At 42.6% G+C, this 17,325-nt stretch overlaps 1 protein-coding gene across 1 annotated transcript in view; it reads right to left on the bottom strand.

The window, feature by feature from the left end:
• LOC140418250 (nucleolar GTP-binding protein 2-like) overlaps positions 1-12,872 on the bottom strand; it is a 34,233-nt gene extending 21,361 nt beyond the window's left edge. The window contains exons 1-6 of the mRNA XM_072501697.1: positions 12,796-12,872; positions 11,189-11,283; positions 9,071-9,210; positions 5,290-5,474; positions 1,414-1,480; positions 10-168 (exon numbers count right to left, since the gene is read on the bottom strand). Of these exons, the coding sequence (XP_072357798.1) occupies positions 10-168; positions 1,414-1,480; positions 5,290-5,474; positions 9,071-9,210; positions 11,189-11,283; positions 12,796-12,818 (669 nt within the window). The 5' untranslated portion in view covers positions 12,819-12,872. The remainder of the gene's footprint in view (positions 1-9; positions 169-1,413; positions 1,481-5,289; positions 5,475-9,070; positions 9,211-11,188; positions 11,284-12,795) is intronic.
• Positions 12,873-17,325: the final 4,453 nt, after the last annotated feature.

The following is a 17,325-nucleotide window of genomic DNA, read 5'->3' as shown; positions in this document are numbered from 1 at the left end:
AAAACTTACAGTTGCCCAGGTAGGTACAAGGTCACACTTGTTGAACACAAACACCAAATGTTTCCATGGCTTTTCCTTCTTTATGTAAGCTTCTATGTGGGGTGAGCGTGTTCCTATTGGATCTCTAGCATCCAGCACTTGGATTATAACATCTGATGAATCAATTACCTAACAAAAATGATTATTTCTTTTGTTAAATGGGTAAAAAGAAAGCCATATTTGCCAATTTTCGGGCAAAGAAACATGTTAGTCCTCAGCCTACACTGAAGCATCATAGAATCCCTACAGTGCAAGAGACCATTTGGCCTGTCGAGTCTGCACCGACCCTCTGAAAGAGCACTCGAACCTCAAAACACTCTCCGCAGTATTCCCGCAACCTAACCTACAGGTCAATTTTAACACGGCCGATCCACCTAACCTGCACAACTTTGAACTGCGGGAGGAAACCGGGTGAGCAGCCAAGAGAATACTCTTGCAGACACGGGAAGAATGTGCAAACTCCACACAGTCAGCCAAGGCCAGAATTGATCCCGGATCCCTGGAGCTGCAAGGCAGCAGTACTAACCACTGTGCCACCGTGCTACCATTCTATTCAAACGGTGTACAATCATTAGTGATAAAACGTTTATACATTTTATATAAAACAGATGGGTGGAAAAAACCAGAAGACATGACAAAGACCACCTAATATATCAGAAAGTAATGATCTTTATTAGCGTCACAAGTAGGAATACAGTAACACTGCAATAATGTTACTGTGAAAATCCCCAAGATGCCACACTCCGGTGCCTGTTCGGGTACACCGAGGGAGAATTCAGAATGTCCAATTTACCTAACAGCACGTCTTTCGGGGCTTGTGGAAGGAAACCGGAGCATCCGGAGGAAACCCAAGCAGATATGGGGAGGACGTACTGCTCCGCATACGGTGACCCAAGCCAGGAATCAAACCCGTGTCCCTGGTGCTGTGAAGCAAAAGTGCTAACCACTGTACTCAGCAGGTGAGGCAGCATCTGCGAAGAGAATAGTTAATGATTCAGGTCCGTAGCCTGCTGAGTATTTCTAGCATCCACAGTGTATTCAGCTTTTCAATTTTAATCAAGTCCCTGTTTGGTGTGCAGCTTGACGTTTCATCATGCAAACATAGCAGAAAATTGTCTAAGGAAATCACTCGACGCCATTTAAGACGGTGTGGAAAAAAAGAATGTTTTATAATAAATATAAATGATGTCTAAAGAAACTTTTGAAAAACAATGATGGCATGTAATTCAGAGGTGTCCCCATTATAATTCTTATTGATGGTCACTATTTTGCTGATAACAAACGTCTGATTATTTGATTTACAATTACACTTAAATTATGTTATCTGCCAATGCCAATAAGACATCCATTGATATTCATAAACAAAACACCGACCTTGTATAGCTCACCCCATATTCTTTTGGACTGTCCTTTTTTGAAGATTTCTTCTCGGACTTCATCCCTAAACAAAAATAGAAATCAACAGTGCTTAATCTGCAATAATATCCATTTTCCCTTGCAAGTCAACACATCATACTGACTTGGCTACTTATCACCATTCTTTCATTATTGACAAACTAAAACCCGAGTACACCCTACCCAACTGCATTGTGCAAATACCTTCAGCACATAGATTGCTGCAGTTCCACAAAACAATCCACTACAACTTCAAGGCCAAGTAGCTTCATCTTGGGCAGTCCTTCAGTGTCGAGTATGACCTGCTTCCACTCCGGGCAGGTGGATTTTGTAGTGGTTGAATAGTCTGATCCTGGATCCGCAGACTCTGCCACAGGTTGGAAAGGTGATGCTTAATGAGGTGGGTAGATGGGACGCTCTGGATTCTGCGCTCTTCTTCCGCTGTTTACGCCTGGCCTCTGCGGGCTCCACCCTATGACGTTAAAGGTGATTGGCACCTTCGTGGATGCTTTTTCTCTGGTTTGTGTGTTTTAAAGGCCAGCGATTCCCATGTGTCGGTGGAGAAGTTGCATTTATTTAGGGAGGCTTTCAGAGTGCCCTTGCAGCATTTCCTCAGCCTCCTGGTGATTGCTTGCCGTTGCAGAGCTCCGAGTAGAACACTTGTTTTGGGAGTCTTAGAATTTACAGTGCAGAAGGAGGCCATTCGGCCCATCGAGTCTGCACCGGCTCTTGGAAAGAGCACCCTGCCCAAGGTCCACACCTCCACCCTATCCCCATAACCCAGTAACCCCACCCAACACTAAGGGCAATTTAGCATGGCCAATCCACCTAACACGCACATCTTTGGACTGTGGGAGGAAACCGGAGCACCCGGAGGAAACCCACGCACACACGGGGAGGATGTGCAGACTCCGCACAGACAGTGACCCAAGCCGGAATCGAACCTGGGACCCTGGAACTGTGAAGTATTTGTGCTATCCACAATGCTACCGTGCTGCCCTTGTATCGGGCATGCTCGCAATGTTGCCTGCCCATCGCAGGTGGTCGAGCATGACCAGTGCCTCGATACAGGCGAGATTGGCCTGGCAGAGGACACTCACGTTGGTACGCCCATCCTGCCAGTGGATTTGCAGGATTTTATGAAGGCATCGTTGATTATATCTCTCCATGGATTGAGGAGTCTATTGTACATTGTCCCACCTTTTATGCATCAGAAAAATGGACAATGGTCCTCTGTAGACCATGAGCTTGGTTCTCGGTTTGAGGTTTCGGTCTTTGAATACACTGTTCCTTAAGTGTCCAAAGACTGCACTGGCGCATTGGAGTTGATATTGGATTTCGTCGTCAAATGTCTGCTCGCACCGAGAGGACGCTCCCGAGGTATAGGAAATGATCCACATTGTCCAAGGGTTCTCCGTGGATATTGATGGTTTGGGAGCAGTTTTGTGCTGTACGAGCAGGCTAGTAGAGAATCTTTGTTTTCCGGTGATGTTTAGTCTGAGGCCCATTCTCTCATATGCCTCAGCGAATGCGCAGATGGTTTGTAGCTCAGTCTCTGAATGTGCGCAAACAGACGTTGTCTGCCTACTGCACTTCGATGACATGAGGTTGGGGTGGTCTTAGTTCTGACCCTCATGGTAGACTAGTACAAAAGGTGAAGTCACACGGGATCAGGGGTGAACTGGCAAGGTGGATACAGAACTGGCTAGGCCATAGAAGGCAGAGGGTAGCAATGGAGGGATGCTTTTCTAATTGGAGGGCTGTGACCAGTGGTGTTCCACAGGGATCAGTGCTGGGACCTTTGCTCTTTGTAGTATATATAAATGATTTGGAGGAAAATGTAACTGGTCTGATTAGTAAGTTTGCAGACGACACAAAGGTTGGTGGAATTGCGGATAGCGATGAGGACTGTCTGAGGATACAGCAGGATTTAGATTGTCTGGAGACTTGGGCGGAGAGATGGCAGATGGAGTTTAACCTGGACAAATGTGAGGTAATGCATTTTGGAAGGGCTAATGCAGGTAGGGAATATACAGTGAATGGTAGAACCCTCAAGAGTATTGAAAGTCAAAGAGATCTAGGAGTACAGGTCCACAGATCACTGAAAGGGGCTACACAGGTGGAGAAGGTAGTCAAGAAGGCATACGGCATGCTTGCCTTCATTGGCCGGGGCATTGAGTATAAGAATTGGCAAGTCATGTTGCAGCTGTATAGAACCTTAGTTAGGCCACACTTGGAGTATAGTGTTCAATTCTGGTCGCCACACTACCAGAAGGATGTGGAGGCTTTAGAGAGGGTGCAGAAGAGATTTACCAGAATGTTGCCTGGTATGGAGGGCATAAGCTATGAGGAGCGATTGAATAAACTCGGTTTGTTCTCACTGGAACGAAGGAGGTTGAGGGGCGACCTGATAGAGGTATACAAAATTATGAGGGGCATAGACAGAGTGGATAGTCAGAGGCTTTTCCCCAGGGTAGAGGGGTCAATTACTAGGGGGCATAGGTTTAAGGTGAGAGGGGCAAAGTTTAGAGTAGATGTACGAGGCAAGTTTTTTACGCAGAGGGTAGTGGGTGCCTGGAACTCACTACCGGAGGAGGTAGTGGAGGCAGGGACGATAGGGACATTTAAGGGGCATCTTGACAAATATATGAATAGGATGGGAATAGAAGGATACGGACCCAGGAAGTGTAGAAGGTTGTAGTTTAGTCGGGCAGTATGGTCGGCACGGGCTTGGAGGGCCGAAGGGCCTGTTCCTGTGCTGTACATTTCTTTGTTCTTTGTTTGTTCTTTGACCCAGAAGCATCAGAAGTTGAATAGTTTCGTTCTTGTCCGGTAGGTTAGCTCCTCTCCAGCAGGGAACTTCAGGGTGACGAGGAGTGTTGCTGCAAGGAAGATGGAGAAGAGCGTAGGTGCGATGACGAGGCCCTATTTGACCCCAGTTTTCACATGTATTGGGTCGGTGGTGTTTCTGTTGGTGAGGATCACAGCTTGTACATCATCGTGGAAAATGGTGACAAATTCCTGGGGCAGCAGAATTTGAGGAGGATGTGCCACAATCCCTCACGATTGACAGAGTTGATGACCTTTGCGAGGTCGAAGAAGGCCACATAGGGAGGTTGACACTGCTCCCAGTACTTTTCCTGGATTCTATAAGTATAGATGGGCAATAAATGCACATCTCACCCAGTGCCACCAGCACCCCAAAATTAACAATTTATTTTACGACGATCACTCTCGGCATCAAATCGCCCTGATTTAAATCTCACCCCGTAATGAAAAGCTGAAACAGTGCTCAAATATTCACAAACAGTGCTCTTAAGCACACAAATGTTGCTCAGAGAGCATCTTGGGGCACTTTCTGCCCAACCAGGAACTGGCCTACACTTAGAAATCTTTCCCATAACAAGCCAGCTGAAATTGGAAACTTAGGCTATAACATATCCTACCACACCTATCCAGCATGGTAATGATGAAATGCACTGTATTAGCCTGAGATGTAGCATCTTTTTCAGCCTTTGCAGCAACTTTAAGGTTTTCTTGATGAGAGACAGAGTAAATTTTGAAAATGTAATGAGTGGAATATAGCATTTAACCACTACTGATATTGACAACATAGATGTAAAAACATAGTGAACCTTTGTATTACCAAAATGTGTGATTTTTCCCATAAATGTTGAGTAATTGTTAAGATATTTAGGCATTATCTTTGTAATTTGAGATGCAAATTTTTAAATTAACAAAAATACTTGTGTTTGCCTCAGGTACGATAAAAATTTCAGTAATAAATCTGCAATATCCAAAAACAAGCGGTACATTAGTGCAACATAACACGTCAGGACCCCAAAATTCACGCACCGTACTCCAGTATCTTCCACAACTAGATCTCGGTCCTTTTCTAGGTCATATTCTTCTGCCAATGTTTCAGCTTTTTCCACCAGACTCTGCACATCACATACACCAAGATTTGGTCTCTTTCGCTGAGCTTTAGGACCAAAGGTTGTTTCAAATGTCTCCGTATCCAGAATGTGTACTCTTGAATTCTGCAAGCAAATAATTTTCCTTTAAGCATTCATTACTTTGAAACAGATACAGCCCTACCCAAATATGTCAATCTACTCAAATATAACTTTCCCACCCAAGCTCAGTGAACAATTTACTGCAAAGCGCATATCGAGAATCAGGATAAAATGAGAGATGACAAATTGCAATCAAAAGGGTAGACTTTAGATTTCACTGTCTGAACAGCAATCAGGTGGAATGGAGTGGACCCAGCGTACAAGCAACAGAAGCTGCCTAATTTTCAATCAATGGGATGATTACCAGTCAACATAAAAATATATTGATCCCCCTGACTATCTTAGAAAGGTTATGAAGATTGCACTCCTGATAATAATTAAGTAAACTCCACTGAGAAAAATGGATCAGTGGATACTATTTGAGAAAACAACTGAACTTGACTGCTTTGCAAACACACATCATCCAAACTCAGAGAATGTTCACTTGTTAAGGTACGCAAGGAGTGCCTGCATCTGCCACATTCAAAAAAGCAGGGTAAAGGGGAGAAATGAAAAATTGTAATTATTTATCTTCCAAATAGATAAATTTCCATTAATATAATTCCTCATACAGTTGAAAAAGCGGTCAGCTTTAATAAGCAAGATGACTATTTTCAGCACAAGAACGTAAGAATCAAAGATGTTAAAGAATTTACTCTACAAATTTGCCAACCGTAGCTGGTGGAAATGCTGTGCTAGGAGCATTGTAGGAATTTGAAAACTTCCCCATCTGCTTTAGCTCAACTCATGGGGAATTTTTACAATCACCTTTTGTTTTGACTATAAACTTTAAAAGAAACTATGGCTTAGGTAGAAAAATAAATGTTTTTATAATAGCCATCTATGTCAAGACATGCCTTGGAGCAAAAACAGCAATTCGGACTTGGGGAATTCTCTGCTTTTTAATCACAATCATGGAGTCAAACATTTTTTAAAATGCAGATAACTTAGAATGTCAAGGATCTAAACTTAAGAGGAAGTTTCCACAACTACTGGGATACTGCCAGCCTATGATATCCAAAAACCTTCATTTCAAACAATAATGTATGCTGATTCTAGACCTAGAGCAGAACTTTCATCATGCCCCAGAAACTACATTGGGAAAGATTAATTGTAGAGTGAAGCAAATATCAACGTATACAACTGACAGGTGCATCAGTGAATACGGCAAGAATAATAAATAGAAATGAATCGAGTAAAATGAACTGCGCGCTCCAAATCACATTACCTGTGTAATGATGCAACACACTGTCTGGAATTGAGTGAGGATCGGATAGAATTTCTACCACATAACGGATGTTAACTCATTTGGGAGGAAGAAACAAAAAGTAACAAATATAAATGAATACTTAGTGAGGCCTAATAATTAGAACTGCCGGTAGGTAAGCACTCGAATTTATATAGGAAATACAAGAAAGCTGATTCCTCCAAGCTTATCTACTATACAAGTCTTTCACAAGCAGAAATATATTGAATGCGGGAAGAGGCTCGGAGAACGAATGGCCTACTTCTGTACCCACATTGAATTGCATCTGTAATTACAAACTGACTGCCAAAAGCATAACATTAACCTCCATACTATCCCCCCATTTTTGAAAAATTCATATAAAACATGAAACGTGTGTCTGTGACATTTTTGTGGGATCGTAAATGTGCAATTGTCTTTTGGTCTGGTTAATTTTTAGGTACTTGGTTATCCTTACAAGCTCGTAAATTCCTCCATGTTCAAGAGGTCTGTCTGCATTTTAATATGGTTAATATGGTAACAGAGCATTACATTCCAGGTTAAAACTCATGGTCAGGTTTGTTTACAAGTCAGGTAATTGCACACAGGTAAAAACACATTGCAAATTACCAATGGCACAAAAACTTTAAAAGTAATATGACTCCACAATGGTTAAAACATTTTTCTCAGTCTGATATTCTTCAATCATTTTGGAAAAACAATTTTTCAAGGATTTCAACATGAAATTTGGGCGAGGCAATTCCAGAAACTGCAAGCGTTAATTCTAGAAACCAAATGAAGAGTTCATACATACTATAGTCCAAAAAGTATTCAAATAAAGAAAGATCAATAAAGTTCACCAGCATATCTTGTGCACAAAACTGCTTGAAGAGCAGCTGCTCACACCATTTCCAGGTCTCTCACGTTTCTCAATATTTTGCTCATTAATTGTGGCAGCACGTAGGACAAAGCTTCTGTACCATAGCTAACCCACAGATCAAACTGCATATTTGGGCCTTGCAGAGAGCTAATCTCTGACAACTAACTTGAAGATAAGCAGCTTTCACTTTAATATCCATTTCTGAAATAAGTTGTAATATGCCTAAAGATACAGAAGATTATGTTATTTGGCAGAGGACAAAATTCTACATTTGTAAAAGTTTATATATACCAATTCTGTGAAAACATATCTTCACATGTTTAGTATGAAGAGCAAATACTGCAAAATTATTTTATGATTACCAGAGGGGTCTTGCTTTAACTGCTGGTTTAACAATTTAAATTTCAGCTCTGGATCTTGATATCAACTTTCTGCACAGTTCTGTATATGGGCAGTTAGTACACCGTCACTCCTGAAAATGCACAGCTCACAATGAATTCTTACTACCGTTATCATCTTCTCAAGGGCAATTAGGGATGGGCAATAATGCTAGCCTAACCTACAACGTCCAGATTCCATGAAAGAATAGAAAAGACCTCCATGTCTGTTGAAAAATAAGATTTGCCAGAAAAGATCAAAATGCTTTACTTATTTATGTTTTTGATTAAATTGCGGCACATGCCAAAGGGCAAAAATATCTTAGAAGTATCCCACAAATTCCTTTGAAAGAAAACCCTGCTTTAAAGGAATTAGTCACGCATCTCCTCAAAAGTTCTAAAGGTTCTTTTGAATCATTCCAAATGTGGCTGCATCAGGATAAAATGCTTCATTTCAAGGGAAGTTATACCTATATTGAATGTGACTTCAAACAGGCTATAACTGTCACAAGGCTAAAGCTTAGGATACTACTGAACACATAAAAATGCATTCAAAAATACAACAGTCCAAAAGCCACAAGTTGTACTGTTGATTAAAAGAACAGAGTTTAATTATTTCCAGCCAGCATTGCATTTAGGCCTCTCCGGAGGGTGTTTTGAGCTTTTTTTCCAATTAGGATTCACTATTTAACTTTTAGATTCCCACTTAGAATTTATAAGATAAACCTTTTGACACTGTACTTTCTCCCAAATACACAGTCATCATCAGGAATATGCCATCAGGGTTTGCATCACCACAGCCAGTGAACGCAACAGTGAACTACTTCAACGTCTATCTTGCCAAGAAATGTAAATTACCTGAGATGGGAAAGAACCAGAGCATTTTGGGGGACATATTTCCAAATTTTAAGTTCATTGAATTTTAGGCATAAGCAGTGAGAAATCTAAATGCTGCAAATACTCTCCATTTCAGTTGATATGCAATGGTGCATTAAAAACTGCAATTAACAACCACTAGCTAAAAAAGAAAATCAAAAGACTACCGACTGTTCACCAGGTTCCTCATTTTCTACCCAATCAACAAAAGAAAGTCACTTACATGAGGTTTGATTCGGTCATTCAGAAGAGACATTGGAAGTTTGGTCTGCTTCATAACTACCCTGTAAGGATCTTTCATAACGTTGCCCATCTCATCTTGGAACTTTTGCAGTAATGACTGCTTTATGACTCGAGTGTTACCTGTTCATAAACCAAAAGGATTTGACAGCATTATATCCTTTCTCAAACAAAGTAGTCTTTTTGTCAGGTTTGAGAAAAAAAAATCTGCTCAGTGTGTCACGATCAGACAGAAGGTACACACAGTGAACTCTGTTCCCAGGTTACTGCTCTAGGATCAGGCCGCTAGCATGTGGATGATACTTCTATCAGAATTGATTTCCTTAGTTCAGTGCTTTTCAAACACTTTTACCCGAGACCCACATTGGCCAACCTTTGCGATCCACGCCTCATTCGCATACCTTTAATGTGAAAAGGGAACCTGCTGGGTCTTCACAATCTCACTTGAATCAGGTTCAAAGGAGATGGGGGTAATGCACATATCAGGTGCAGCCTTCAGCCAGTTCCTTTGTGACATCTTCAACTTTATGAAAACGGAAAATCCAACTCGCATATGTAGGTCGACGTGAAGGGCAATAGCAACAAATGCTTGTTTTACTCAGCACTGGATACTCCTGGGAGATGCTACTCTTGGATGCTGACAACCTCAACCGTATTTGGCATGTTTTTAATGTGGTGTCACCGGTCAGCTACAGCATCGTAGTATTTTAATTTGGAGTCAGCTGTAAGTTAATAACTGACAAAACACATTTTTCGCCCAACACTTCACTTTCAAAATCTGAAACTTCTCTCATTTGCCAGGACTTAACTGCATAAAACACACATGGGCTTCACATCCTTATTTACAATGGCATAATTGGCAAAACCATACCTCACATCATCTTTATATTGCTTTGTTCCAGTGTTTTCTTTGTAGGCTATAAACCAGAGGCCCTGGAGCTCTGTACAGAGGTAACACTAGCAGTGCTCTGTCCTGCCCTGAACTCTTATAGTGAGCAGCTCTCTCCAACAGATTTTGTTACAAAATCCTGTCCGTCCAGTAGCTACACTACCTATTTGATTCATCTTCACAGTACTCTTGCCTTGCTTGCTAGCAGCTAGGAAATAGAAGCGGCTCTCTGCCGTGATTTGGCGCCAAAAGCACATACATAGAGGGCACTTGACACCGACACCAAGTGTACATGCAGGGCATGTGACCTGCTCACTGTTACCGCTTCTGGCTGAAGACTGTACATAGCCTTATTTATTTTCATTTAAAATGCGGCAGTGGTTGCCATTCCTAATTTAAAAGCTGGTAGTGGCCATTTGGAACTTCTCACCCCATCTGGACCCCCCCCCCCCCCCCCCCCCCCAACCTGCAGGCTGTGACCAGCATTTGAAAAACCCTGCCTTGGCTCATTGTTTCATCTAATTGAGGAACTGAGGTAATACACTTATAAGGTGGGGAAATCTTGGAAGTACGCACCTTATGATCCAAGAGCATCAACATTAAGCCACCAAACAATAAATAAATTAGCATGGTTCAATTAAAAGAGGAAAGAATATTTAATTCATGTGCACAGTTGAAACATCTACCAATTCTCTTAGGTTGATTATTAATTCAACTCCCTCATTCCTTCACTCCCAGCAACTCCTATTAAGTTTCTAATATGTCATTATGTTCTGTTAAAAATAAAATATTAAGCTCACACAAAAATAGGCCCCCAAAAATGTTTCTTCCTTATATTTAATTTGAACAAAAGGGTCTCAGTTACTGTAAGAGCCAATGAATAACATCTATCTCTGGAGTCTAAAGTTTGCAATACCTGAATACTCAATCATATTTAGATGACAAATGTTACTTTGTAATAATTATAGGTTGTACAGGCACTAAAAAAGTCTGAACAGAAAATAAGTACACTGACTTCATATGGATTTCTTTGCATTGTATTACTGCAAAAGTGTAATAGACTTATTTTAGCTGCAGTTTCTGTAAAACCCTGGACAGTAAGTTCCGACCACCCATAGCCAGTGATCACTATGAATGCTTTCAGTTATGTATGCAGGTATAGCTCGTGCATACTATACCCACATTCTATCTGCATGGAAAATATGAACTCACCGAACCATTTGATATTTGGCTCCACACGGGCTACGGTGCCAGATGAAACTGTTGACTGGTATTGCAAGGGTTTGATAACCTTTCCTGCTTTGTTTCTTGGAGGGAAAAAAAATAAAAAAAATAGGTATGCTTGTAAGATTTTACATTGCTAAGGAAGTTGCTACATGGTGAAGTAATGCAAAAATATAACACATTGATAAATTCAAAGTAGATGGGGTCAACAGTGCAACATGCACCATCACAAAATCTGGAATTTAATTTCTAACATTCTTAATAGAAACTGAAGCAAAACCACAAATGGATAAGGCATAAGGATGCAATTACCGACTATGGCTTAATAAACCATATTCATCCTGATGCAAAAATATTTTAATTGTAGGGACATTAATTCAGAGATCATGGGCGAAATTCTCCGGAAACGGCGCGATGTCCGCCGACTGGCGCCCAAAACGGCGCCAATCAGACGGGCATCGCGCCGCCCCAAAGGTGCGGAATGCTCCGCATCTTTGGGGGCCGAGCCCCAACATTGAGGGGCTAGGCCGACGCCGGAGGAATTTCCACCCCGCCAGCTGGCGGAAACGGCCTTTGTTGCCCCGCCAGCTGGCGCGGAAATGACATCTCCGGGCGGCACATGCGCGGGAGTGTCAGCGGCCGCTGACAGTTTCCCATGCATGCGCAGTGGAGGGATTTTCTTCCACCCCGCCACGGTCTCCACCGTGGCGGAGGCGGAAGGGAAAGAGTGCCCCCACGGCACAGGCCCGCCCGCGGATCGGTGGGCCCCGATCGCGGGCCAGGCCACCGTGGGGGCACCCCCGGGGTCAGATCGCCCCGCGCCCCCCCCCAGGACCCCGGAGCCCGCCCGTGCCGCCGGTAAGGTAGGTGGTTCAATTTACGCCGGCGGGACAGGCAATTTATCGGCGGACTTCGGCCCATCCATGCCGGAGAATCAAGCGGGGGGGGGGGGCCTATTCCCGCCCCCGCCGAATATCCGGTGCCAGAGACTTCGGCAACCGGCGGGGGCGGGATTCACGCCAGCCCCCAGCGATTCTCCGACCCGGCGGGGGGTCGGAGAATGTCGCCCCATGTTAGAAAGCACAACAATGGTAAACCTCCATTTTACCTCACAGCTGCGTGCTCAATGTAACCCAGTAATCTTCTACCAGGTCTCTTGTCAATATTGTCATGGATTGACTGCAATTGACCCTTTGTCCAGCCATCATTGTAATTTTGCACAGCTATAGCGCGGATCTCTGATATCTACTCATGTTGCTAAAATTCAAACAGACAAACCACATCTGTAGCACCATGTGTTTGTGTTTAATGTTACAGCATCAGTGATTGCTTGAATCATGTTGTGGAGGTATCTTTTCCTAGGTTATTTTCAGTTGATGTCACAACCTAGAGCTTACCAGGGTCCTATTAACATCTCACTTCTCTCTCCCCCTTCCCTCGCACCCTTTTACAAAGATACAGCAGGCCAATAAAGTTTTGGTGAAATTAAATTATGGAGTTGCATCGTCATTTCGAACTGGGTATTAACTACTGTACAGATAATTTCTGTTATTTGTTCATTGAACTTCACACCAAGAAATAATTGGGACACCTACCTTCGTTCTTTCTGTCTGTACATATTAAGGCGTTTAATAGTTGCCCGGTCCCTCCAGTGGCCTCCTGCATCTTTGGGCCGATCTGCAACAAAACAAAAGAACCAATAAATTACAAACAACTGACCACATTTCAAACTGCATTGATTAGTCTGATAATTCTGTCACTTTACCACTAAAATAAAATTCTGAATCATAGAATCACTATGGTGCAGAAGGATGCCATTCGGCTCGAATATACACTGACCCTCCAAAAGAGCACCCTAACCTAGATCCACTCCCCCACCATATCCCTGTAACCCCACCTAACCTTCTTGAACACCAAGGGGCAATTTTATCATGGCCATTCCATTTAACCTGCACATCTTTGTACTTTGGGAGGAAATTCACGCTGACACGGGGAGAACGTGCAAACTCCACACAGCCAGTCTCCCAAGGCCGGAATTGAATCCAGCTTCCTGGTGCTGTGATGCAGCAGTGCTAACCACTGTGCCGAATCAGGGATCAATCATGTATTAAGGTTGAATTAAGTTTTAATGAAGAGGAACCCATCCTGTGAAACATTCTATGATTTTTTTAATGTTTCATATTTATGCATGTGTGATATCTCATAACCAATATGTATGTTATGACTAGCTGGAGAAACAAGTTGACTTTGCAGAACAGGGAAGGCAGAAAAAGAATGTTAGTTGTTTCAGATTTTTAGTTCAAATAATTTTCTCCAACAAGCCGGTAGAAATCTAAAATTTGCCTTGCAACTCCCTAAACATTTAGTGACTCAATTAATGATTGGTATCTGTTTCTTCCCCGAGGCTGATCTCAAGTAGTTGTCAATTTTTTAAAAGTTTGGTACAAGCTTAGAGAAGAACAGGTAAGGTGGTGAACAAATAATAAATATTTTTATACTGCCGATTCATTAGATACCAAAACTGTGCAAACCTACTTGGCATAACCTTCATAATCAATGAGACTATACACTTCTAATTACAATCTTTATTTACCCAACAATCTTTAGGTTTTCCTGAACAGTTTTGATTCATTATTTTCATTGAAATCGTGAGATATGAACAGGAAAGCATACTCATGTCATATAGACAATATTTTTTTCTGTCAGATTCTTATCCTTGTCTATAAATCCCTCCCTGGCTTAGCCCCTATCTCTGCAATCTCCTCCAGCCCTACCACTCACATCCATTCTCCTCTTATTCTGGCCTTTTGAACATTCCATATTTTAATCTCTCCATTTTTAGCAGTCTGCCTTGGTCGTAAGCACTGGAATTCCCTTCCTAAACATCTTGAACCTCTTTCGTTCTTTAAGATGCTCCCTAAAACCCACCTCTTTGACTAAGCTTTTGGTGGTCACCTGCCCTAATATCCCCTAATACCTCAGGTAGATGCCTGCACTGATCGTGGATTGAATCAGTGAAGTGTGTTAGTGTGAAACGGAGGGGAGGGGAGCAGGAAAGAGATGAATGCCTTTGTGACCTGAGAGGCAAAGGACTTTCCTTTGTCAAGTAGGAGCAAGGGATGAGAAGAGTGCCTTAGTTTTGAATAGTGAGGAAAGAGAATGCGTAAAACAAAATAACCTCCATATTTTTCATATCAAGTTTGAGACTCTGGTCAACATTGTCCTTTCCATGCCTCAGTTGGTACATGCTTTGGTGTGTGGAACAGATGCACGTAAACCAAGAATATCTTGGATAATCTATCCTTTTAAATCCTAAACTACAACCAAAAAATTGATACATCACAGACGACGGCCATTTGGGCCGTAGGGACTGTGTTTGCTCTTTGGAAAAGCTATCCAATTAGTCCTACTCACTGGTCTGCCCCAATGGTCTTGTAATATTTTTCCTCTTCAAGTATGTATCCAATTCCCTTGGGGGGAAAAGCATCAAACCTGCTTTTACCATCCTTTCAAGCAGAAACAGAAAATACTGAACAATCTCTTTCTATTGCAATTATTTATGCTTTCGACCTTGTCATGACACCTTGGGTTAAGGATCTCTGATGCACTGGGATGAGTTTCAGTCAATGTCTTTCTGAAGTTCAGGCTTTTGTTTCTTCCTTCTAGGCTTGAGATAGTTTCCCTGCCAAGATGTCTAGTTTCTCTGCAGACTGAACGTCTTTCTTCTAGGCTAGAGATGATTTTTCTCTGGCACAAAGTTGACTACTTTCTCTACAGACTCAGCATCATTTCAGCAAAGGCTGTGCCAGGCACTCACTGCTTTCAGAACAATACAGCAGTTTTTCCACTTCAGCAAGCTAAAGATAGAATTCCTTTCACTTCCAAGGTCTAAACACTTCTGCCAAGTTCTCTTTTGACACCGTCTATTACTATTTTAACTCTAACTGTCCCCTTTTCATTATGGACTGGTTTAGCACAGGGCTAAATCACTGGCTTAGAAAGCAGACCAAGGCAGGCCAGCAGCACGGTTCAATTCCCGTACCAGCCTCCCCGAACAGGCGCTGGAATGTGTCGACGGGGGGCTTTTCACAGTAACTTCATTTGAAGCTTATTTGTGACAATTAAGTGATTTTCATTTCATGGACTTCCAGTCCCTACATCTTCAGCCTTCACCAGGATGGTATAAGTTTCTTCCTTGAACCAAAGATAAACCAGCCCCCATCCATCACCACTGTCCCTCACCTCTCTGAACTTGTTTACATTCAACAATTTCTCTTTTGACTCAGCTTATTTCTCCCAAATAAAACGTGTTGCTATGAGAATCCATGTGGGTCCAAGCTATGCCTGTGGAACACGAGGAACATTGTTTCAGCTATGTTTGAGTCCCCTCCCTCACAGCTTTCCCCAGTACATTGATAAGTGTAAGTGTTGATTTCTATTCTTGCCTCAAGACTAGAAAACTTCAACGATGTTGTTTTCAGTTTTCACCCTTCCCTCACTTGGTCCATCCCTACTCTTCCCTCCCCTTCCTCAGCTTTTCTACCCCTAATTCAGTCTGCCGTCAGGTATTTGAACCTTTAATTTTCTGCTCCACTCCTGCACTGACCACTGTCTTTGACCTTCTATACAGTTCTAACAAAGCTCAAGGAAAAACACTGCATAGGAATGGGGTGGTCATAGCTGTATTGCTGCTGGATTGGTAATCCAGGGTAATGCTCTAGGGACACAGGTTCAAATCCCACCACCGTAGGTGGTCAAATTTGAATTCAATAAAAAAAAATGGAATTAAAAGTCTAATGATGGCCATGAAACCATTGATTATTGTTGTGAAAACCATCTGGTTCACTAATGTCCTTGAGGGAAGGAAACATGTACGCTATCCTCATCTAGTCTAGACTAGACTACATGCGACTCCACAGCAATGCGGTTGACTCTTAAATGTCCTCTGAAAGTCTCATCTTCACATTGAGGATGCCCTCGACATTGGGTGACACAACACCAACATGCTATACGTGATAGATTTCGAACACATCTAACAACTCAAGACTGGGCAATCATGAAGCAATGTGGGCCAGCAGCAGCAGAATTATACTCAACCACAACCTGTAAACTCATGGCCTGGCATATCCCCCACTCTATCATTACCACCAAGCCAGGAGATTAACTCTGGTTCAATGAAGAGTGCTGAAGGGCATGTCAGGAGCAGTACCAGGCATACCTAAAAATGAGGTGTCAGCCTTGTGAAACTACAACACATGACTAGTTGAGTGCAAACAGCAAGTGATAGACAGAGCTATGCAATCCCATAACCAAAGGATCAGACCTATGCTCTGCGGTCTTGCCACATCCAGCCCTTAATGGTGGTGGAAAATAAGGCTACTCATTCAGGAGGTTCCACAAACATCCCTAACCTCAATGATGAAGGTGCCCAGCACACCAGTGCAAAAGATAAGGCTGATGCATTTGCTACAATCTTCTACCAGAAGTGCCGAGTGGACGATCCATATCAGCCTCTTCCGGATGTCCCCAGCATCACAGATGCCAGTCTTCAGCCAATTTGATTCCCTCCTCATATCAAGAAACTGCTGAAGGCACTGCAAAGGCTATGGGCTCTGACAATATTCCAGCAATAGTAATGAAGACTTATGCTCCAGCCACAACATTAGCATCTACCTGGCAATGTGGAAAATTGCCCATGTACATCCTGTACACAAAAAGCAGGACAAATCCAACCTGGCCAATTACCACCCCATCAGTCTACTCTCGATCATCTGTAAAGTGGTGGAAGAGTCATCAACAATGCTATCAAGCACTGTGGGTGTATCTACACTACATGGATTGCAGCGGTTCAAAAAGGCAGCTCACCTGCAGCGGTTCAAAAAGGCAGCTCACCACCACCTTCTCCAGGGCAACTGGGGATGAGCCAGCAAAGTCCACATCCCTCAAATGAATAAAACAAAACATAGAAAGAAGCCATCTGGTCCTTTGAACTTGCTCCACCTTCATTAAGACCATGGCTGAACTGGTTGAGGTCTCAGCTCCAATTCCCTGTCTGCCCCCAGAACCCTTCATTACCTTGCCTAACATAAATCTCTCTAACCCTCCCTTAATTTTAAGACCCATCC

The sequence above is a fragment of the Scyliorhinus torazame genome, chromosome 1 (genome assembly GCF_047496885.1).
Source record: "Scyliorhinus torazame isolate Kashiwa2021f chromosome 1, sScyTor2.1, whole genome shotgun sequence".
Taxonomy (NCBI): Eukaryota; Metazoa; Chordata; class Chondrichthyes; order Carcharhiniformes; family Scyliorhinidae; genus Scyliorhinus; species Scyliorhinus torazame.
Note: the sequence above shows the minus strand (reverse complement) of the source record. Positions and strands in the feature narration are given on the sequence as shown.